Source organism: Pan troglodytes, chromosome 2 (assembly GCF_028858775.2).
Source record: "Pan troglodytes isolate AG18354 chromosome 2, NHGRI_mPanTro3-v2.0_pri, whole genome shotgun sequence".
Taxonomy (NCBI): Eukaryota; Metazoa; Chordata; class Mammalia; order Primates; family Hominidae; genus Pan; species Pan troglodytes.
Window position 1 is genome coordinate 42,458,263 of NC_086015.1, and position 23,795 is coordinate 42,482,057.

The window sequence follows — 23,795 nt, forward strand, 5'->3', positions numbered from 1 at the left end:
CAGGTCCCTCTTCGTTCGGGCCTCCGGGAGGCACGTGGCGGGGTGGGTGACCAGCGCTCAGCTCGCCCGCGGCTGCGGGCGTGTGGCTGGAGGTGTTCGGCCAGCGCATGTGTGTTTGGGGGTATGTGGGCGCGGGCGTAAACAAGCGGAGTTCCGCCTGGAAAGCTTGTTTCTCCTACGGCCCAAGCACCGATTTCTCTCTCAGTGGTGCCGGGGTGCGCCTAACCCCGGCGGGCGCGCCGGGACGTCCCCTGGCCAGTCCTGGGAAACGTGGGGAGCTGGGCATTGAAGCTCTGGCGAGAAGGTCGGGGCGGCTGGTACCCGGCCGCCGGGTCCTGCGCGTCTTTGTTCCCAGCTCCCATTACACATGCAGCGCGGGTCCCCCGCCGCCCACGGTGGCAGCCGCCTGGAGTCTGGGAAACCCTCGAGGGGCGGGGCCGGGCGTGCAGGGGCGGGGCCAGAGTCCCCACGCTGCTGCGGGGGTGGGGATTTGGGATCTCCGTCCCATTCCAACCCTGGTTCTACCTTCTCCTGTGCGTCGTCGTGAGGCTTAGTTTACACCGAAAGCGAGTGAGTTCTGTAGGGTAGTAGCGCGCGCGCGCAGCCTGAGTCCGGAAACCGAAGGGCAAAGACCAGCTGGCACCTGAGTACCGTATGGAAGAGGGCGTTGCAGCTCTCCTGGAGCCGCTTCCTGGAGGCGAAGTGGTGGTCGTGTTGGACTTTCTGCTCCTCTTTTTTGCCCCGCTCCCTTGGGATGCCTTTTCCCCAAGAAGGAGGGCTCGAAAGTGAAAGGGGAGGCATTGGTCTGCTAGAGGGAGGGTGGCAGCAAGCTGACTTGATAGGCAGACCGCAGCCCACCTGACTGCCTCCAGACCCGCTGGGTGCCTGATACCTGGAAGTGCTGGGGCTCTTCCAAGCCCAGGCCTTTAGGAGAGCTTCCTCCCAAGACAGGACAGCTTGAGACCTGGGATCTGGGGATCACACCAGTCTCACACCTCCCTTCTTAGGCAGGGCAGGGCGGCATCAGACCCCTGGAAGGGCTGTATGTCCTTTCTTTTTCCTCTGCTTCAGTCACCTAGCTTGGGCAGTGCTGAGCAGTGTACCCTGCCAGGGGGCAGTCAGAGTCACACTATAAGGACCTGTATTCCTGCCCTGGGAGGAAGGTGGGGGTCAGTGGGTATTTCTTGTAGTCACATCAACCAGTCCCTGACCTGTGGAGAACTGTGAAAAGAGCTGCCCCAGGCCCAGTTTGGAGCAGACCTGACCGTCCTGTTTCTTTGGCTTCAGGGATGCCCTTTAATTTCAAGCTCCTGGCTTGCTGTTTGGAATAACCCCCATACTGTGCAGCACACAATGCCTGCTAGAAGGAACATCTAGAAGAGTGCTGTGTGACAGAAATAGTGTATGAACTATGGATAGATATAAAACAACGTTTTCTAGTAGTCGTGTTAATAAAAGGAAGAAGAAACAGCTGTGTCTTAGCTGGGGCTGCCATAACAAAATACTGTAGACTGGTGGCTTAAACAGCAGAAATTTATATTGTCAAAGTTCTGGAAGCTCTAAGTCTGAGCCCAGGGTGCAGGGTGCTGGCATGGTTGGGTTCTGGTGAGGACCCTCTTCCTGGCTTGCAGACATCTGCCTTCTTACTGCATTCTCACATGACGGGTGGGGTGGGGCAAGGGGGTGTTTTCTTCTTTTTGTAAGACTGTGAATCCTGTCCTCATTACCTGATGGCCCCACCCTCATGACTTAATCTAACCCTCACTACCTCCCAAAGGTCCCATCTCCAAATACCATTACACTGGGGGTCAGAACTTCATTGTATGAATTTGGGGGGGACACATTCTTTCCATGAGATGGAATGAACTTCAATAGTATATTTTACTGGCCTGGCACAGTGGCTCATGCCGGTAATCCCAGCACTTTGGGAGGCTGAGGTGGGAGGATCACAAGGTCAAGAGATCGAGACCATCCTGGCCAACATGGTGAAACGCGTCTCTACTAAAAATACAAAAATTAGCTGGGTGTGGTGGCACACGCCTGTAGTCCCAGCTGCTCCAGAGGCTGAGGCAGGGGAATCGCATGAACCCGGGAGGTAGAGGTTGCAGTGAGCCGAGATCATGTCACTGCACTGCAGCCTGGTGACAGAGTGAGGCTCCGTCTCAAAAAAAAAGTATATTTCACTGAATTTGATATATACAAAGTAATTTCAGCCTGAAATCAGTATTAAAACGAGACATTTTGCATTCCATTTTTGTACTGTCATCAAAATCCAGTGTGTGCCTTACAGAACATCCTCAACTCTAACTTTCCACATTTCCAGTGCTCTGCAGAACATTTGGTTAGTGGCTACCATATTAGACAATGGAATCTCAGAAGGGAAGGTAGAATTTATGGTGTAATAAATGTCACATGGTGCTTGTCACAAGATCAGTCAGTGGTTAGTTGGTTCTTTAATAATTCTTTAAGTCTTTTGTGGTCTGTGCTTGGCCGAGTGTCCTTGGGAAACAAGCCATTTGGCTCTTGCATTTCAGTGGACATCCTGGACACTCAATGCTGTATTCTACAAGAACTCCTGACACCTGTCTCTGTACTCTGTACTTGGGGTTCAGATCAAAGGGCTTATAGGGGTGGGGTAAACAGTATTCTAAGTGAAGTGACCAGAGCTCTTGGAGAGGGACCTGCCTCCTATCCATCCCATCAGGAAGTGCAGGCCCTGATTACTCTGATAGGCTGACCCAGAGAAGTTTCTTGGCCACTTCCTTGGGGGAGGGCGGAGGGAGTGAGCTCATGAAGTGAAGTGACTTTCATCCCTCAGGCCTAGTGTAGTGGTAGCTGCCAAGGACATGGGCTACAGAGCCATGGGCCGTGGGTGCCCCTCCCAGAGAAGAGTGTTTTCTGCTACCTGTCCTTGTATCTGCTGGGCACTCGAGGCTCTGCCCTGTCTGGGTGGGCTGCCTTTTGGGAGGAATGGGTATCCTCCCTAGCTCTTAGGGGCCCTTTCAAGGCAGATGATGTGAGAAACCTGCCCATCTTTCCAGGCCCTATAGCTGGGTAAAAACATAAGATCTAAACCCTATGGCCTCCCATCACTTGGGTGGGCCTCTATTGTGTACTACTCTGTGGGTCTTTCTGGGCATCAAGAATCTCCAGAAGCACCTGGACCTCTGCTGGCACTTCACCTAAGGAACTCCTGTTATAAGGAGCCAATGAAGAGCCCACATTCTATACAGTGGTCCTTGATGTCATAGACCCCTCTGAGAATCTGATGAAAGCTGTGGACCCTTCCTCCAGGAAAATGTAAATCGGTATATGTGTGCATGTGTGTGTACATTGTATGCACCCACTCTGTTTTGTACAGATACTGGGAACCTGCTGCCCCCTGATTAGACTCCTTGAAGTCCTGGCTGCCCTGCACATATCCACTGTAGTAGTCTTAAGGGGCAGCTTGTTCTGCGGGGGAGGGGTGCTTTTTCCACCTTGGTACCTCACTTGCTTTGCCTTTTGTGATCCTGCCGGATGTTCAGATTCTAGCCCTGGTCTCTCTTTCCAGAAAGCTGTCCTCTTGAGTGCCAGCCTATGCATTCAGCCCCTCTGCTTGGGAGCTCAGGGTAGTGCAAATGAGAACCAAGGAGTATCGGTTCAGGAGTTTAGATCCACTCACAGATACTGACCTGTCACCATGGATTGGGATCTGGAGGGTTGAGGACTGGGTCTGGATAATATTTTTGCTAGTGACTCTAGATAGACTCTAGATAGTCCTGAGGCAGGGTCCTGGTTGCATGGGCCTCACTCTAGAACAGGGTTTCTCAACCTTGACACTATTTACATTTTGGGCCTGATGATACTCTGTTGTGTATGGGTAGTGGTGGGTTGAGCTGTTCTGTGCATTATAGGATATTTAGCAGTATCCCCGCCTCTACCCACAAATTCCAGTAGATCCTCTTTAATCATGTCAACCAAAAATGTTTCCAGATCTTGCTAAATGTCCCTGGCAGAGGTGAGAGCAAAATCATCTCAGATTGGGAACCACTGATGTAGAATGTTCTCACGCTTTCAAAGAGGTCTACAGTTGTAAGAAGTAGGGGTAACGGCTTTTGAGTGCATATCCATCCCCCCACTCTGGATGCAGGGTTGGAGGTGAGGTTCTCCTCAAAGCCTAGGAGATTCCTGTTTAGTGAAATCTGCTCAGCACGTGAGAGTTTGGTTCAACATTAGTGGTTCTGGTGTACAGCTTACCACCGAGGAGAATCCTGGCGTCCTTGAGTTTTCCCAGAAGTGGTTCAGGTTTCAGGGAGGCGGAGGCTGTGGGTGGCTGGGCAGCCTGCCTGCCTGCCTGCACCCGCCCACTCGCCTCTGACCGTTGCCTTAAGGCTGGCACTCAGCCTCTTCCTCCCGTACACGCAGAAATGCCAGGAAGTGCCTGTTGCTGGGGACTCTCTGCCTGCCCAGCACCCCCTCTCTGCTCACCTGGGGGCCTCAGGAGCTAAGGCTAGCCCTGTCTGCCAAGCGGAGCACTGGGGTTGTAGCAGGCCGTGGGCATGCCCCTTCCCCTGAGTGGACCTGCCGTGTGGCGCTCTGGGGAGCTGCAGAGGCTGTGGGCCTGGAGCCCCCAGGCCGGGGACACCAGGGCAGGTGGGCAGCCTCTCCCCAAAGGTATGGGTGCAAGTCTCTCCCTCAGGGTGTGGTGGCCAGATGGGAATCTGAGGGCAGGGCCAGGCTTCCTGCTGTGGACCTGGGGAGGTGTGGGCAGCGCTGCCTTAGACAGGCAGCTGGCACTGGAGGCTCTGGTGGAGCGGTTGGTATCTGTGGAGGCTTGTCTATTGGGCTTGGCAGGCTGGCAGCCCCCTGGGGCTGCCCCCATGTTTATTTTCTACTCCTCCCCTGGCCTGCTTCAAGCTTGGCTAGGGAACGCTTCTGTGGGACTCTGTCTGTCTCATCTTGAACTCAGACACAGTTTGCTGCACTGGGAAGTGATTACAAACTGGACTCTTAGGGTGGAGGAAGCATTTTTCAAAGACCCAGTTTCCAAGTGCTCCACATCACTGGTATGTGAAGTGCTTGCTGAGGTTCAGACTTCCTAGTTCCATCTGTTTTTGGGGTCTTTACAAAGGGGACTTTATTTCCTTCTCAGAATTCTTTCTCTTCCTTCCCTCTGGTTCTATCACTAATTCTGTGTTCCAAAACAGACACCCACCCCCTTGTTCTGGGCTTTCTTTTTTGGTCTCTCATTCTCTACCAGACTTACGGGTCCATCCTAGCCCTAGAGGTGCCTATTCCTTGTGGTCCTGGGGGTACTGCTACTGAATGCCCAGGTTTTCTGGTGGTGGAAATGCTGCTGCCTTCTTCTGACTCTATTACATTGCTCAGTGATGTCTCTGACTAAGACAGTGGTAGGTACTGGAAATCAATGGATAAAGCAGGCTGGGATTGTTCAAGGGTCAGCCATGTCTCTTCCCGGCCCAGGACTAATAATGGCTTCCCGCCTTCGGACAGCCCCATGCTTTCCCCTGGTTATTCTAGGCTTGCTGTACACATGCATGTGCCTTTTTCAGATTCTTTCTGGGACTGGCAGCTCCAACTGGGTGTTTTCATTCATGGACGCATGACCTCTGGAAGTGGGTGTGGAAAGGAAGCCTGTCCCACTGGGCAAATGTGAGGCCCTCTTCCCAGGGGAATGTTGTCTGGATGGGTCTGACCTGCTGGACAATGGGCCTTCTCCCTGGCCAGTTTCTGGGCTGGAGCTGAGGTGTTTTGTGAGGCGAGCTCATGCTCTTTGCATGTGTTCCTCTGCCGACTATTTCAGTTCCACTCTGACAACCAAGGAGGCTAAAATTAGTTCTGGAGAAGGAAAAGGAAGGCTGGTTGGAAACCCAAGCCCTTGGCTGGAGAATGGAGGAGGCTGCTTTCCTGTTTTGTGCCTGAGCATTTCGGAGGATGGGATGAGACCAGCTGTTATCTGTCCATCTGAGGAGAAGGAGGGGTCCCTGTGGCCTCCCAAACTTGAACCAATTAAAACAGGAGACTAACTTGGAAGCTGACTCTCTCGAGTGTTGATGCCAGGATATTTTTTCCTTCTGGCTTGCGCAGTGGCGCACAGTGTTTTCAGGTATGAGGACAATGCCTTTTAATGAATGTCCAGTGCCATTGACAACCCTCCTCCCCCTCCCCTCCAACTGGATTATGTGTCCGTTGATTTAGAAAGCACGCATGAGTTTTCCCAGCCTGGGCTGGCAACCATGGTTTAAGAACTCTTATTTTATGCACTTTTTGGGAATTTCCTTCTCACTGAGGTTTGATATTGGGTTAGAGGGGAGTCCTGTGGCCCAGGGCTCACACAAGAGGTCCCGCTTCTCTGTGTAGTGAGGGCATAGTGAATCAAGGCTCATCTGCTCTGGGCCTTAGAAACCAGAGGAGCAGAAGGGTTAGAGAGATGAATTCTGGTTTCTTTTCCCACCTGGCTGGCTCCTTCTGTGAACCTTCTGGCTGAGGGTGAGACCTACAGGGATGTGTGGGAGTAGAAGGAGGGCCAGGGCAATGTAGTCCTATCTCCCCTGCCCTGAAACCTCGCATCCAAACCTCCCATCACTGAGAGGTTAGCCACCCTGGGGTATAGTTGGGGGAGTAGAAGTCACTTCAGCCATAACTAATTTTCCCATTTAAAAAAAATTTATTACTTTTTAAACAAGTAATATACCTACATTATATTGCAGAAATTTAGATGTTACAGATAATACTAGGGTCTCCTTTTATCACTTCTGTTCCCCATCCGAGGCCCCCTCCAAAGGTAATCCTTTTAAGATTGAGGTGTATTCTTCCAGACATTTTTACTTGTGCATCTATAGAAATACTTATAGAAATAGAGAGGCTTTTGGCCGGGCGTGGTGGCTCATGCCTGTAATCCCAGCACTTTGGGAGGCCAAGGCGGGCGGATCACCTGAGGTCAGGAGTTCAAGACCAGCCTGACCAACATGGAGAAACCCCGTCTCTACTAAAAATACAAAAAATTAGCCCGGCGTGGTGGTGGGTCCCTGTAGTCCCAGCTACTCGAGAGGCTGAGGCAGGAGAATGGCGTGAACCCGGGAGGCGGAGCTTGCAGTGAGCCAAGATAGCACCACTGCACTCCAGCCTGGGCAACAGAGCGAGACTCCATCTCAAAATAAATAAATAAATAAACAAACAAATAAATAAATAAATAGGCTTTTTTCCACCTAAAATGGTATTCAAGCATTTAATTGAAGTATAAAACATATACAGAAGAATGTACAAGTAATTACCATAAGTAACAGCTAAGAAGCATTTTCACAAACTGAATACACTGGTTTAGTCAGCATCCAAGTCAAGAATCAGAAATTTTCCAGCCCCCCATCCCCAGCAAGCCCTGTTTTGTTCCATTTCAGTCTCTGCCCACACCCACTAAGGTTAACTACTATTCTAACTTCTAACAGCATAAAATAGTTTCATCTGTTTCTGTGCTTCATATGAATAGAACCTTACAGAATAAACTGCTTTGTGTCCATCTTTTCCTCACCATGTTTGTGACTTTAAGCTATGTTGGATGTCATGGCTTTTTAAACTCGGAGATTTGCTTTGGCAAACTTTCTGATACATATGGATCTACTTTGATCTTTTTAATAACTACGTAATATTCTAAAGTTTAAATATAGACTACATTTTACCTAGTTTCTTACTGATGGACTTTGTGATTGTATAGAATGTATGCACACTGTTTCTCAAGAGTAGATGAGAAAATAACATCTGGATCATAAGCACGTATGTTATCGGTTTTAATAGATACTGAAAAATGGTTATACCATTTTATTTATTTATTTTTTGAGGCTACCCAAGTGATGGCAGTGGGGGTAGAAGCTGGGTGATATGGCAGTTGGCTCTCTGCGGTAATCTGTGAACATCCTTCCTACCTCCACACCCCAACCCCTGCTGAAATGCTAGGTTACAGAGTTTAGAAATAGCCTGGTTTCATGAAGGGTGCCCGGACATGGGAAGGGCTCACTTCCACTGGCTTAATGTATGAGGAGACCTGGAGATAACCTCTCATGCCTGTGTCTCCTACCTTGTGCCTGAGTCTCCTGGGTACTGTGCTGATGAGGGAGGTAGCACTGGACTAGCCAGGATGTGCTGGCCTGGGTTTGGGATGGAAGTGCATATGTATGTTCACTTACCAGGCTCCATGCTGCGTGCAGACTCTGAAGAGACTAAGGCACTTGTTGAAGGTCGCTGAAGAGCTCTGGGTAACAGCACTACTGGCAAGCCCACTGCATTTGACAAAATCTGAGTGTGACAAATTCTGATTTCATATGTCGTGATAATGACGTTGGGGGTATTGGAGAAACCTGTAGAAAAACTATTTTAGAGTCTGGTGAGAAGCTTTTCATGACAGAAGGAGCTCTGGTGAGTTTCTGTTCCTGGCTGAGTGTATGCCTTGTTCCCTGTATAACCCTCTGCCACAGTTGGCAGAAGACTTAGGGAAGATAGTTTGGGATGACTTGTTCACCAAAGCTCTTGCTTCTCAGTCTTGTTCTTCAGCTTGCTGCCTACTCTTTACTGTTATGTTGGGATTCTTTATGTAAGTCCACTTGTCAGGCCCTGCTAATGGATTTAGATGACACTCAAGTTTGTGGAACTGTTTCTAGTACAAATGATACTCCAATCAGCTTTCCCACATTATACATATGATGTGCGCTGTTTGTGTCTTAGTCTGCTCAGGTTGCCATAATGGAATACCATAGATTGGGTGGCTTAAACAACTGAAATTTCTTACAATTCTGGGGACTGGAAGTTAAAGATGAAGGTGCTGTCAGGATTCGTTTCCAGTGATTCCTCTCTCCTGGGTTGGCATATGGTAGCCTTCTTGCTATGTACTTTTTGCTGTGTGTATCCACTCCAGGTGTCTCTTCTTATAAGGATACCAGTCCTGTTGGACTGGAGACCCACCTTTATCACCTCATTTAGCCTTAATTACCTCCTTAAAGTCCTTATCTGTAAATATATTAATGGCAAAACCTGCAATTACTTTTGCACCAACCCAATAGTCACATTGGAGGTTAGGGCCTCAACCTATGAATTTTGGTGGGACTCAGTTCAGTCTATGACTGTCTGAAACAATAAAGTTTGGTTGAAAGTGAATTCTGTTTTCCTCTTGAGTGACATTTTGGAATGGAAGTTAATTTTTTCAGGGCTTTGCCCTGGTGTCTCTGTTGTTCTTGCTTAATACTGCCCATGGACAATCTTGTCTACACTGGTGGGCTTAATTTCCATGTATGTGTGCAGGTTCCCTTGCCTTTGGGCATGTTACGATCCTGAAAATATGTCTAAAAGCTGGGTGAAAAGTAGATATGGAGATGTACTTTTCTGATAATCAGGACCAAATATTTTTCTAAAGGTAACTGGAGAAACTGGAAAAAATAAAACTTCTTTGGTTGAAGGCCTTGTATATCTAAGAAGATACTGAAGAACTACCAGGCCAGTATCTGCATGAGAACAAAGGCCTAGGGTGATGATTTTGGTATTTGAGTCTGTTTTTAGTCATAGGGGCAACTGAGAGGCTGCATTTGATAGCTTTGTGGGGCTAGGAAGACAGGAATTGGAGTTCTAAGCAAAGGGTGGGCAGAGTCAATCACTTATTTGGGATTGAGATCCCAAAGATATAGAAGTTAGGGGGACCAAAATGTAGACAAACCCTAAAGTTAGATTGAAATATTCTGGGCTGCTGGGTTTGGTGGTGCACACCTGTAATCCCAGCTACTTGGGAGACTGAGGCGGGGAGGATCAGTTGAGCCCAGGAGTTCAAGAGCAGCCTGGACAATATAGGAAGACCCCATCTCCAAAACAGAAAATATATTCTGGGATTAATGGTACCTTTAGACATGTTAATTCTTTCTAGAGGATTTATGTCATCCTAGGCCTCGAATTATCTCTATAATTTTGCAAATACAGTGACTGGCTGGTAATTTTAAGTAAACAGCCAGCAGAAACATCACAGTTGAAGCCAACCTGGATGACCTCCAGGTTGGAGTTGCCATATACATATTTAAAAATAGAAGTGTTCGGGCTGGGCGCAGTGGCTCATGCCTGTAATCCCAGCACTTTGGGAGGCCGAGGTGGGTGGATCACGAGGACAGGAGTTCAAGACCAACCTGGCCAACATGGTGAAACCCTGTCTCTACTAAAAATACAAAAAAATTAGCTGGCTGTGGTGGCAGGCACCTGTAATCCCAGCTACTTGGGGGGCTGAGGCAGGGAATTGCTTGAATCTGGGAGGCAGAGGTTGCAGTGAGCTGAAATCGCACCACTGCCCTCCAGCCTGGGTGACAGAATGAGATTCCATCTCAAAAAAAAAAAAAAAAAAAAAATAGCAGTGTTCACTGTGGTCAAGGAAATGAGAGTGGGAATTTCAGCAGATAGCTGAAAACTATAAACCAAAGGAAAAATCTCTTAAAGACTTGTTTTACATAATAACAGAAATTAATAAATCAGTGAATGCTTTTATCAGGGGATTAGGTGAAACTGTATAGGGCATTAGTGAATTGGATGATAGATCAGAAGAAGATATAAACTGAAGCATGGACAGGCAGAAAGATGGATAATAACAGAATAAAGAGAAACACATAGAGGATGAAATGAGAAGGTCTAAGAGTCATGAAATCACAGCCACAGAAGTAAAGGAGAGAGAATGAGGCAGAAAAGTTAATAGCTGAGAACTTTCTAAAATTAATTAAAGACATCAAGCCACAGATTCAAGAAGTCCTGTGAATCCCAGGTAAGACAATAAATTTGAAAAATCCACATCTATTTCCATCACAGTAAAAATTCCAGAAAACAAAGACAGAATGTTGAAAGCAGCTAGAGAAAAAAGGCATTACTATCAAAAGAGCTGTAGTTATACTGACAGCTAACTTCTCAATAGAAACAGTGGAAGCCAGAAGATAATAGAATGATAGCTTTAAGTGCTGAAAGAAATAGTTGTCAGCCTAAAATTCTGTATCAAGTGAAACTGTTGTTCCAGAATGAAGGCATCATCATGTTAAGTGAAATAAGCCAGACATGGAAGGACAAATAACCACATTATCTCATTTATATGTGGAATCTAAAAAGGTTGATCTCATAGAAATAGAGCGTAGAATAGTGGTTACCAGAGGCTAAGGAGGTAGGTAGGAGGTCAAATGGGGAGAGGGTGGTCAAAGGGTACAAAATTACATTTAAAGGAAAAAGTTCTGGTCTGTTGCACCGTAGGGTGCTTGTAGTTAGCAAGAATGTATGGTATATTTCAAAATAGCCAGAAGAGAGGATTTTGAATGTTCCTACCACAAAGAAATGATAAATGGTAATGGATTTGCTAATTACCCTGATTTGATCATTATGCAGTGTATATATGTATCAAAACGTATTCTACCCCATAAATATGTACAGTTATTACGTGTCAATTTTTAAACCAAAACTTCTTTTTTTTTTTTTTTTTTTTTTTGAGATGGAGTCTTGCTCTATCACCCAGGCTGGAGTGCAGTGGGGCGATCTTGGCTCACTGCAACCTCCGCCTCCCGGGTTCAAGTGATTGTCCTGCCTCAGCCTCCTGAGTAGCTGGGACTACAGGCACATGCCACCAAGCCTGGCTAATTTTTGTATTTTTTAGTAGAGACAGAGTTTCACCATGTTGGTCAGGCTGGTCTTGAACTCCTGACCTCGTGATCCACCTCCCTCAGCCTCCCAAAGTGCTGGGATTATAGGCATGAGCCACCATGCCCGGCCTACAAAACTTCTTAAAAAAGAATGAACATGTCAAGGAATGTGTTCTTCAGGCAGAAGGAAAATAAATCCAGATGGAATGTCAGAGATGAAGAGAGGAATGAAGAGCAATGAAAATAATAAATATTCGGGCATTATTGTGAGAATGTGTTACTGAGTTTGAAATACCACAAAAGAAAATGCTTGGCAACAATGCTATCTGTGAGAGTGGAGTGAAAATCAATTTAAATTGTTCTAAAGATTCTTACAATGTCCAGGAAGAGAGTGGAACTACCAAATAATACTAAATTTTGATAAGGCATGCTATCATCTCTAGGGTAACCAAAGGATAGATTATAATTTTCAAGCTAAAAAAGAGACAAATGGGCTGGGTGCGGTGGCTCACGCCTGTAATCCAAACACTTCAGGAGGCTGAGGTGGGTGGATAACCTGAGGTGGGTTGTTCAAGACCAGCCTGACCAACATGGAGAAACCCCATCTCTCCTAAAAATACAAAATTAGCCAGGCATGGTGGCGCATGTCTGTAATCCCAGGAGGGAGGCTGAGGCAGGAGAATCACTCGAACATGGGAGGCGGAAGTTTCGGTGAGCTGAGATTGCCCCATTGCACTCCCGCCTGGGCAACAAGAGCGAAACTCTGTCTCAAAAAAAAAAAAAAAAAAAAAGGCAGATAAATGGGTTGAGTGCAGTGGCTCATGCCTGTAATCCCAGCACTTTGGTAGTTCAAGTGGGGAGGATCACTGGAGCCCAGAGTTTGAGACCATCTTAGGCAACATAGTGAGACCCCATCTCTACAAAAAATAAAAAAAATCAGCCAAGTGTGGTGGCATTGCACCTGTAAGTCCGAGCTACTTGGGAGGCTGAAGTGGGAGGATTGTTTGAGCTCAGGAGTTTGAGGCTGCAGTGAGCTGTGATTGAGTCACTGTACTCCAGCCTAGGTCACAGAGCAAGACCCTGTGTCCAAAAAAAAAAAGGAGACATGGAATAATAGAGAATTCTTCAGTTGAGAAGAAAGCAATGAGAGACAAGGGAACATAGACCAAATGAGATAAATATAGCTAATATTTCTAATAAATATATGATGTAAAAATTATTATTATTTTTAAGACAGGGTCTTGCTCTGTCACCCAGGCTGGAGTGCAGTGGTGCAATCTCAGCTCGCTGCAACCACTGCCCCTCTAGGCTTAAGTGATCTTCCCACCTCAGCCTTTGAAGTAGCTAGGACCACAGGTGCAAACCACCACACCTGGCTAATTTTTTGTATTTTTGGAAGAGATGGGGTCTCACCATGTTGCCCAGGCTTGTCTCGAACTCCTGAGTTCAAGCAGTCTGCCCGTGTCAACCTCCCAAAGTGCTGGGATTATGGGCATGAGCCACCATGCCAGGCCTGATGTAAGAATTCTTAATAAATATGTAAGGATGGACCTGAATACTTACTAAAAGCTCTGAGGCCATGGGTGGAGTTGGCTTAATCTAGGGTGATCTGATTGGGCTGTTTTGGGAATTAGTTGGATTCCCCTGAGAAATATCTTCTGTTTTCTCTCTGGAGGGGGCAGGCTTGGATATCAACATCCTGGAAGTCAAGGGGGTTGAGAACTAGGGGTTCCTGTATTTGGTATATTGTTCTGTATTCCTCCTGTTTCAGTGTGATACCTGTGTCCTCAGATTTGCCTGCTCCTCTTTGTCAAAGAGGCTCTCTGTTCATTTTCTTTAGAAAGTAAACGTAATCTCCGCTGGGTTGGAGAGGGGCAACCATGATGAGTGGTGGTGGGATCTGAGAATCTGACTACCTTACTAACCAACTCTTCTGTCTTTAGACTCATTTTTACCCCATTCTTTCAAAGACATCTGGTGCCACAAATTCCTGAGTTTTGAAGGGTTCTGTGGGGGAAGTCACATTGCTTTTCTACTTTATCCAGAGCCAACTTAGGAGTCTGTGTGATCAGTTACCATGTGTGTAAGTGCTTTCCAGCCTTGAAATGTCATTTCTGTAGTTCTCTCCTGTTCTCTTTGTTCTTACAGGTTTATGCATTAAACTACTTTATTGCAGTTTTAGTGGGACTACAAGAGGGAGCAAAAAGGAAATGTTTGTGTATAATCCTTGGCCTTTACCTGGAAGCTCTCCTTCCAGTGTTGTCCAGGAATGATGGGGCCTGGAAAAAGGCATGTATTTCAGAGCTGTGGGAGGATGGTGCCAGGGCCTTGTTTACAAAGTCCAAGTTGGAAGTGACTTGAGGTCACCTGGCTTGGTTCCTTGTTTCTAGGCGGGACTTCTGAAGGCAGATGGAGCTCCTCCTGTCACCTTGGAAGGTGCTCCTGTATTTACATTTCTGGCATTTGTAGTGAACAAAACAGTGGAAAATCCTCATGCAAAATACATAGAAATGCTGGAAAAAGTATAATAAACACCCTTTTAAAATGCATATACATTGCTGCATGTATAAGAAGTAAGGGAAAAACAAGAAGGAGCTGGAAACTAGAGCTGTATGCCTTCACTGACTGAAACTGCTGATTCCTTGGGGACTTTGCCTGTCTTTATAATTTAGAGATGTGGGTTTAAGTAGCAGTGTGGACAATAGGAGAGAAGATGTGGAATTGAGACTGAGGCCTTTGCATGGCTTCAGACTTCTGTTGTGTTATACCTTCAGTAAAAATGTGGGCCAGAAGAAACATGTCTTTGTTGACAAAGAGACTAAATAATGAAATTGTCTGAGACTGGGTAGGGTTGGGGTTGGGGTGGTTTCCCCGAGAATTTATAACCATAGGCCTATGCTCATGTGAGCTTGGCATTTATATACCATCCTGTTCTCTGGTAAACTAAGTTGAGAAATTAAAGTGGTTCCAAATAGTTAATGTCCTAGGGAGATTGGCAGAAGGCAGAAATATAAGTTACCTTTGAAAGGTTGCCGCTTCAAACTTGGCCTCAAAGTAGTCCAACAGAAAAGGCCCCACTGAACATAAGCTCAGTATTCAAAATTCTAAAACCACATGAGGAAACAGTACCATGAATAAAGTCAGAAATAACAAATGTCAGAAGCAGACTTTCAAGAAGTTAAATTACAGAATTCTAAGAGAGATTTGGAAGTAGGCCAAAGTACAGAAGTATCAAAATTGACCAGGAAGTTTTTTTTTAATAGAACTTCTAGAAATGAAAAAATAGAATAATTGAATTTATAAATTGAGTAGAAGAACTAAACAACAGATTAGACATAGCTAAAGAGAGAATTTGTGAATTGGAAGTTGATCTTCAGGAATTACCTGTAATGGTGTTTAGACACAGAATTGGAAATTAGGAAAGGAGGGTTAAGAGACTGGGCAGAATGAGAAGGTCTAATATGCTTATAATAGGAATTTCAGAATCATAGAATTTGGAGATGCAATATTCAAGTTGATAATAGCCAAGAATTTGTCAGAATTGACAAAAAACACAAATCATTAGACTAAAGGCATAGTGAACCCCAAATAGTATAAATTTAAATATATACTTAGACACATACCTTGTAGTGAAACTGCCAAGAGAGAAAGCAGCCAGAAAGAAAAAAACAGAATATCTGCAAAGTTAAATTAATAGCAGACTTTTCAGCAACAGTAGTGGAAGCTAGAAAATAGTGGAATAATATTTTCAGAGAGCTGAGGTAAAATAACAATCTAAAATTTTATGTTCATCTAAATTGCCATTCAGGAAGAAAGACAAAACATTTTGAGAAAAGCAACAAAGGCTCCTCTGCCAAGAGATTTCTACTGAAATATTTTTTTTCAGTAAGGACAGTGATCTCAGAAAGAAAGGCAGAGATGCAGGGAGAGATGACTGTATGGATGCTTACAAAATATAGACACAAATAATGTCTGATTTGGGAGCTGGGTAGTAAGAACAGTGACACTAAATACTGAACACAAGCAATATGTTAAATTAGATGTACATTGGAAGAGTCATTAGAGTTTAAAATATTTAAGTTCCAATGAGGGATGGTAGAGATGTTGATTTAGGCTTTTAGTATAAGTGTACCCATTAAAGTTTATAGGCCTAGCTTACAACGGAATAGGAATGAGATGTATAACTTTAAAAGTGGCTAAAATAGGAAATTTTAAAAGATAATCCAAATAGAGGTAACGGTAGGAAAGAAACAAATTTAAACATACCCAGTAATCATATATATAAACATACCCAGAAATCATAAATGTAATGAGACCGAACTCTAATTAAAAGATGGTGTTAGATTGAATTGGGGGGAGGGAAGAGAGAAAGATTTTTTGTTTAAGTTAGAAAAGATAATTTTATCTAATACTAATACACGAAATGTCATATAGCTATGTTAACATCAGATAAAATGGACTTTTTGGCAAAGAGCAGTCATTACAAATGAAGAGGGTTACTATATAGTAAGAAAAATTTTATTACCAAGAATATATAAAATAATTTCTGTAACTCAAAGGAAAAGTAATCCAGTAGAAAAATGAGAAAAGATACAAACAAACAGTTCTCAGAAGGAAATGTTAGTAATCACAAGAAGATGATCAGTCTCACAAGTAATCAGGGAAATGCAGATCCAAATTGTGTACCATTTCACACTCACCAGGTGAACCCCAGGTGGGGGCTGTCATCTGTTGGGAACTTGGATTGGCACATCCACTTTGGAGAACAGTTTAACAGTATTTAGTCAGTTGATGATCTTTAGACCCTATGACCTAGCCAAGAAACGCCCACACATGAGTGCACACACACACACACACACAAATGTAAAAAAGAAATCATGATGGCATTGCTGAGATCAACAAACATAAATAACCTGAGTCTAGTAGGTGAGTGGATACTTAAAGTTATGTGAGGTTATAAGCTTCTGAAATAAATGCACTTCAGAGCTGCAGGAGAGGCAGCAGTATATAAAGAACATGCACTCTAGAGACAGGCTGCCTGGGGTTTGAAGCCTGATTTTGACACTTAATAAATAACTTGGGTAGGTTACTTAATCTCTTTGTGCCTCAGTTTTTATAAAATGAGGACCTGCACAGGTTTATCATGAGGATTAAATAAGTTACTCTTTGCAGAATGCTTAGAATAGGACCTGGGATGTAGTGTGAGCTGTATAAGTGTTAAATTAATGCATATCAACCTAGATGGCTTACAAATATATGGATGAAGGACAAAAAGCATATGTATTAGAGATTGTATTTGGTTGCTAGAAACAGTCAAGAGTTATTCTCTTGGGTAAAAGAAATGCAAAGACACAATGTTGGAATATTTTGGGTTTTTTTCTCCCCTGTTGTACATGCCGCTCCACAATGTGCATACACGTGTGTGCATGTGTCAGTGTCTTTATCTGTTATACACTCCAGCCTTCCTTCCTGGCCCCATCTGTCTCTTCAGGTTCCCTCCATCTCTACACCCCAGCTGCCCTTACTCTGCTCCTGGGGAGGTGGTGGAGATGCTGCTTTGTGGAGCTGGGGGCTGTGGAATCATAACATGGATAAGTCACTGCTCTTGGCCCTCCTTCGCTCTTATGGAGGGACCTGCTAGGGCTATAAAGGCAGCTGAGCAGACTCAGGGCTGCCTTTCGAGGGGTGCTGTCTGTGGGGAGAGCTGCCTTTCCTCTCTGGGCAGATGTGAAGGCTGGACACCAGAGGGAGAACACTGGCCCTCCTGAGACGTTCTTGCTTGTCTTCCTCTTGGGCATGGAGGCTTCTGGGAGGGTGTGCCTCAGTGTGCTGGCAGAAGCAGACCTAGATAGATGTAGTGGTGAGTGGCACTCTTTCTCACCTGGTGAGTGGCACTCCTTCTCACCACTACAGTGCCCACAAGGGTGGGGCTGGGCACCTGCTCCCTGGGGTAGGTGGCTGCCAAGGGGCCTCCAGGAGCCAACTGAGCAGTGGTTCTGCTGGCTGCTGGGGTCACAGTTCCTCTAGGAGACACTGGCTGGACTGGGGACACCCAAGTGCAGAGCTCAGGGACTCCAGGGGAGGTGGGCATGGACACTCCACCTCTGAACCATCTCCTCTTCTTTCTCTCCCCATTGCACTTTGAGCCCCTCACAGATGGGACCTTGGTGAGATTTCTCCCTTTTCTCCTCAGGGCATAGTGGGTATGTCCAAGGCCTACTGGACTGAGCTGCTTCATAGGAGAAACGAACCTCCCAGTATTTGACCTCCCAGTGCGTGTCTTCGAGCATCCAAACTAGCCGGCTTAGGTTCTGCTACCAGGAATGTTGGTTCAGAGTGCAGTCTGCATGTACTGTGTGTGTGTACGTGCATGTACTGTGGGTTTGTGTGAGGGTCGGGGGTGGTGTATGTGGGAGTGGTCCTGCCAGGAGGGACAGTTTGGGGAGCACTGGGTACTTTCTCTCTACTGGCATTAGGCCCCTTGGAGCATAGGGACTGCCCCTTGGGGACACTGCCACTTTTATTTCAGCTTCCTTTGGAGGCCAGCAGTTGGTTTGGCTGTGACTCAGGGATGCAGCAAGCCCCTTGTCCTGGTGTCTGGGGGCCATGCTCACTTACCTCAGGGCTATGAGGCAGCAGGCCTAAGGGGGTACCATAAGCACCCGCATCTTGGGAGCATGGCTTCTCCTCCTGCCAGGTTAGGCGAGTGGGCTGGGGGTCAAGGGGAGCCTCCTGTGCATGGATGCCCTGGCTTCCTGGGTGTGGGTGGGAATCTGTATCTATTAAAAGGCAGAGGTGGCCTGTGGTTGGAGTATTGCCAGAGGCTATAAATAGCTGAGTGTGTGAAGAAGGAGAGTCTGGGGAAGAAAGAGGAATGGGGGAGGCCCCTGGGTCTCCAGGTGGCAGCAGAGCCCTGTGGTGAGGGAGGGGCATGGGCTCTGAACATAAAGCTCTTGTAGGCATGGTGTGACTTGATGGGCTGGGAGTCATACAGGGGACTTGTGTTATGAGGGATTGTCATAGGCAGTAGGGGATGGTTGTGGCTGTAATATAGCCAATGTGCCAGGCAGTGTTCTAACCACTCTTAAAGTGCATTAACTCAATTAGTTCCTACAACTACCCTAGCTGTGAAGTATTGGAGTAGGACTTGAAGTCTGGCCAGCTCACGGCTGCCATTTTTCGCTGGGTTGCCTATAGGAGGATCTGGTCAGATGGGGGTCAGGTGACATCTTTTTGAAATGGAGTCTTGCTCTTGTTGCCCAGGCTGGAGTGCAATGGCACGACCTCAGCTCACTGCAACCTCCGCCTCCTGGGTTCAAGCGATTCTCCTGCCTCAGCCTCCTGAGTAGCTGGGATTACAGGTGTCCGCCGCCATGCCTGGCTCATTTTTGTATTTTTAGTAGAGACCAGGTTTCACCACATTGGCCAGGCTGGTCTCGAACTCCTGACCTCAGGTGATCTGCCCGTCTCAGCCTCCCAAAGTGCTGGCATTACAGGCGTGAGCCACAGTGCCTGGCCCAGCTGACATCTTGAACCCTTGGGTCCTCTGAGATTTGGAACTCCCAGCCTCTTCACTTGGGTCCTGCCCATGGTAGTGGCAAGTGGGTGGTCCCTGACTTATCAGTGGCCTGGAGAGAGGAGGTTACTCTGTTGGCCTCCCTTGTTTGGGCTCCTGCCTCAGCACAGAGGCTTGTTGCTTGTCTGAATGGAGATGGAAACTCTTTGAGGACCTAGGGCTTGGGCTGCAGGCTGAGGCCATCCTTGTTGTCCCCTCCTTTCGACATCTTGCTCTAGCCATGATACCTATACCCTTCTGTCCTTCTGTCTGTCCACCCATCCATCTATGATGTGTTTGGAATGATTCTGCCACTTAGGACGGCAAGGGTCCTGCCTTTGTCGGCTTTCCAGTCTTGTGGGGAAAGCCTGACATTTAGAAAGTAGTTGTCGAGTACATGTGTAATGTTTTATTTCTCATACAAGTGTTCATTGTGTTATTTCCTCTTGAGATTATTTTTGGTTATATTATTGGTACACTTTTTGGATGTCTGAAATAATCCTTTAAGCAACAACAGGCCATTAGTCAAGGGTGGTTAAGTTATGTGGCAGGGGAAGCACAAGGGCCAGTGGAAATAGAGAGTTTGCCTGGTCTCAGGGGAGAGGGAAGAGCCGAAATCAGAGGAAGGTGGGTAACCTTACGGCCAGAGGTGGTAACTTCCGACTTACGCTAAGCCTAGAAGCCAAACACATTCAAGGGTGTGACATTATGGTGTGGCTGCAGTGAGGGGAGGAAGGTAGGGGAGTGCCCAGCTTCCCTGTCTGCAGTGCAGCTTCATGGCTGGCCCCACAAGTCTCAGGTCTCCACGGACCCCCACTAGAACTGCTGCCGTGGATGCAGTGGGGCCCAGCCTGGGGAGAGGAGGCCCTGTGGCCTCTGGGCAGGGTGCTTCGAATAACCCAGTAATTGGATGCTGCTGCAGGCAGACAGGGACAATGTAGGTGCAAGCCTCAGTCCTGGCCCTGGTGTGCTTGTTCAGCCTTTGGTCTACTACCCCCACCCCACCCTCTCAGGTTCTCCCTCTAAACCTTAAAGCCACATGCTTGATGAAGGGCCTGGCTGGGGAAGCCAGTGTGTACCCTTGTAAGCCTCTCTGTGGACCCTGAGGCCCTTCCTTTAGAAGAGGCTGAGTCCCAGCTGACTGACTGGTCAGGAGGCCATGCATTTTCCTTTCACAGGTGTCAGAGCCTAGGCCACCTGGTGCAGGATGACCAGAGCTGTGGCTGGGCACTGCCATTCTGATTGGGTGACATTTCGGACCCTTAGGTGCTACCTGGATCCTTGAGATTCGTTGCTTGCTCCTGCCGCTGGAAGAAGCATCCTGTCACTTCAGGGAGATGCAGAAAGGGGTTGGGTTTGACAGGAGAATGGCCGCTCCAGTGGTGGGGGGCTTCTTTCACCTGACAGCCAGTCAGTATCCTTCTCTCTGGGGTATACCCTGGGAAATCAAGCTCTTTCCTCATGAAGGCCAACAGTAGGGGTGGAGATGAGAGTGAGGATGTCCTTAGGCTACGCTAGTGTTCAGGGTACTTTGCCCTCCCCCAGGGTCAGGGCAGGGTTCGTGTTCTTTGCTACTCCAGTCAGCCTTTCAGGCTGATGGCGAAGTAGGGCTCTTGGCTGCTGGTGGGCTGGCTGTCTGGTGGGATTGACTCTGACCCCTCCCTCCTTCCTGGGATGGGAATAGTGGTAGGAGAAGACCAGCCAGGAGTGGTGCCAGGTCACTGGCCTACGTGGGCCCAAAAAGTGTGGATAGGATGGCTGGATGCTTGGTGCAACTATCCTCTCGGGTGTCTGTGTGGGGTTCTGGCAGTGAGGTTGTAAATGCCACCACCTGCCTCCATTGTGGGCGGCCTATAATGGGGTGCTGGCAGAGCTCTCAGACAGAACCCAACCTCCTTTGGCATCTCCATACTCTTTCCTATGTCAGGGCTATGTGGTTCCTGCGGGTAGTGGGAGTAGACTGGGGCTGGGACTGGAGGTTGTTTTGTAGGGGATGGTGAGGAAGATGGATTTGGGGAATGTTTGAAATCAAGTTTGAAGGAAAGTGTTTGAATGGGCAGGTGGGGGTTGAAGTGGTTGTTCACCTGGATGGCACTTCCTGCAGCAGGTGGAAGGGGGTTCAGAAGTGATGGGGAGTGCCCTGGGGTCATCAGGAGCCTAGCCAGGAGAATGATCTGTGATTGCAGGTTAAGCCACCAGCTAGCGCTCCTCTGCCTGAGGCACGTATTCCCCTTGGTGACTCTGGGAGGCTTACCCTGTACACGCAGGCCTCATTCCTTATGTTCTCCAGCCCTGCCGAGCACCAGGTGTGGTTGCTGGGTGTAGAAAGGACGCTTACAGGGTCCTTTCCATTCCGTATGGGCAGGGAGTTGTGGAGGACCCACTGGCATGGTGTCCCTGGGGAACTGTTGTGAGAAGGGGGCTTGGGGGCAGAGACAGGAGCAGCAGGAAGCCACTCCCCTTTGTAGTTTTCCCAGGTGGTCCTTGAGATCTTTATCACAATCACCTGAGACAGACAGGGGTGATTAAAAGCACATATTCTGCCCCCATTCCCATTGGGATGGGTCTGGATTGGGCCTGGAAATACGTATTTGAATGAACTGCTCCCCTTTCCCACACCTGCAACATACAGTGATTCCGATGTGCACTGGGGTTTTAAGGGGGCTTCTTCATCGGTTTCTGCTGCAGCAGGGAAGTAGCCCCCACCCCCACCCAGGAGCCTCAGGTGTTGGTGCCCTTTCTGTGCATCTGGACTCTGTCTGTCTGGCTGTTTATCCATCCTTCTGTGGCATTAGGTTTCCTGCCTCCTCCCTTTTGCTTAGGCCTAGGGGCAGCTGTGATGGGCTGCAGAATGAGGTGGGGGCTGGTGCCAGCTGGCACACGTAAATTAAGAGGTGTGGGACGGATGGGTGGCCTACGTCCAGGGGTGAGTGCAGGAGGTTGGTGACCCCAACCCACCACCCGGCCTCCCTCCCTCAGGGTGGCCTGGCACCCAGGACTGGGAGTAGGGGTTTGGGTGGTGGTCCCAGGGGCATGCTCAGTGGTTCTCTTTTCTCTGGGGCACAGGCTCTGGGCGTGGGGAGGCTGAGACACGGGAGTGCATCTACTACAACGCCAACTGGGAGCTGGAGCGCACCAACCAGAGCGGCCTGGAGCGCTGCGAAGGCGAGCAGGACAAGCGGCTGCACTGCTACGCCTCCTGGCGCAACAGCTCTGGCACCATCGAGCTCGTGAAGAAGGGCTGCTGGCTAGATGACTTCAACTGCTACGATAGGTACCCCAAGACTTGCCCTCCTTTCCTCTTGGACCCACCTGCGCTTATACTGCCCAGTGGGCCATTTGGGTCTCAGGATGTCTGAGCGGGAGATAAAGGACCAAGAAGGGGCTCTTGAGATGGTAGCCATGGCCCCACGCCCTTCCACACCCTATTTGTCCTACCTTAGCCCTGAGGAGGGGTCTCAGTGTCAACCCCTGGCTGTTCTTCCTTGGCTTTGGGTCTCCTGTAGGGGAGGTGAGTTCACACCGTCCCCCTGGTGTTGCCCATGAGGTGCTCTGTCTGTGAGGAGGGGTTGGCAGGGCAGGCCTGGGGGAGTCTTGTATCCCCCAGGTGAGGGGTATATGGAAAATTCTATGCCTCCAGGCAGGAGTGCGTGGCCACTGAGGAGAACCCCCAGGTGTACTTCTGCTGCTGTGAAGGCAACTTCTGCAACGAGCGCTTCACTCATTTGCCAGAGGCTGGGGGCCCGGAAGGTAAGGGGGCAGTGTGGAAGTGGGGCCTTGAGTCAGCCGACCTGGGCTTCTTTGGCTTGGAGCGCTTGGCTCCTCAGTTGGGTGGGGTGTGGCTACAGGGCCCTGTAGTCTGGCTCTGGAAGTGTGAGGGTGGGCAGACTGTTTGACACAGGGCTCTGTGTGTCCCCCAGTCACGTACGAGCCACCCCCGACAGCCCCCACCCTGCTCACGGTGCTGGCCTACTCACTGCTGCCCATCGGGGGCCTTTCCCTCATCGTCCTGCTGGCCTTTTGGATGTACCGGCATCGCAAGCCCCCCTACGGTCATGTGGACATCCATGAGGTGAGACAGTGCTGGCTTGGGGCAGGGCAGGATAGAGGTGGGGAGGACAGGCCAGACCTTTTTAAGCCTTGCTCTCCCCCAGGACCCTGGGCCTCCACCACCATCCCCTCTGGTGGGGCTGAAGCCACTGCAGCTGCTGGAGATCAAGGCTCGGGGGCGCTTTGGCTGTGTCTGGAAGGCCCAGCTAATGAATGACTTTGTAGCTGTCAAGATCTTCCCACTCCAGGTGAGTGTTTGAGGGGCTCCATCCAGGTCCTCCGCCTCCACTGTAGCTTGAACTGGAGGCTCTCCTGACCTGGGGCAATCCAAACCCCAAATAATATTGTGGTATGAGAGAAAAGTGAGCCTTACTGGGCCTAGTTACTCATGTTACACTTGGCTGGTCTGTAGATTTCATGCAACTATGGAATTTTATCACAGGACTAGGGTAGGGCTTTGCAAAACCTTGATTTGCCCCGGTTACCAGGGTTTTGTTTTTGACATTGGGTTCTTTCCAGCAGCCCTGGACACCAGGTCTGGCTCTGCCTCATTT

The 23,795-nt window shown here is 48.2% G+C and overlaps 1 protein-coding gene across 2 annotated transcripts in view; it reads left to right on the forward strand.

Moving 5' to 3' along the window:
• ACVR2B (activin A receptor type 2B) overlaps nt 1–23,795 on the forward strand; it is a 39,174-nt gene that overhangs the window by 1,084 nt on the left and 14,295 nt on the right. For both annotated transcript variants that reach the window (XM_516369.7, XM_016940731.4), the window contains exons 2-5: nt 22,258–22,465; nt 22,832–22,941; nt 23,112–23,263; nt 23,346–23,489. In XM_516369.7, coding sequence (XP_516369.2) covers nt 22,258–22,465; nt 22,832–22,941; nt 23,112–23,263; nt 23,346–23,489 — 614 coding nt within the window. The remainder of the gene's footprint in view (nt 1–22,257; nt 22,466–22,831; nt 22,942–23,111; nt 23,264–23,345; nt 23,490–23,795) is intronic.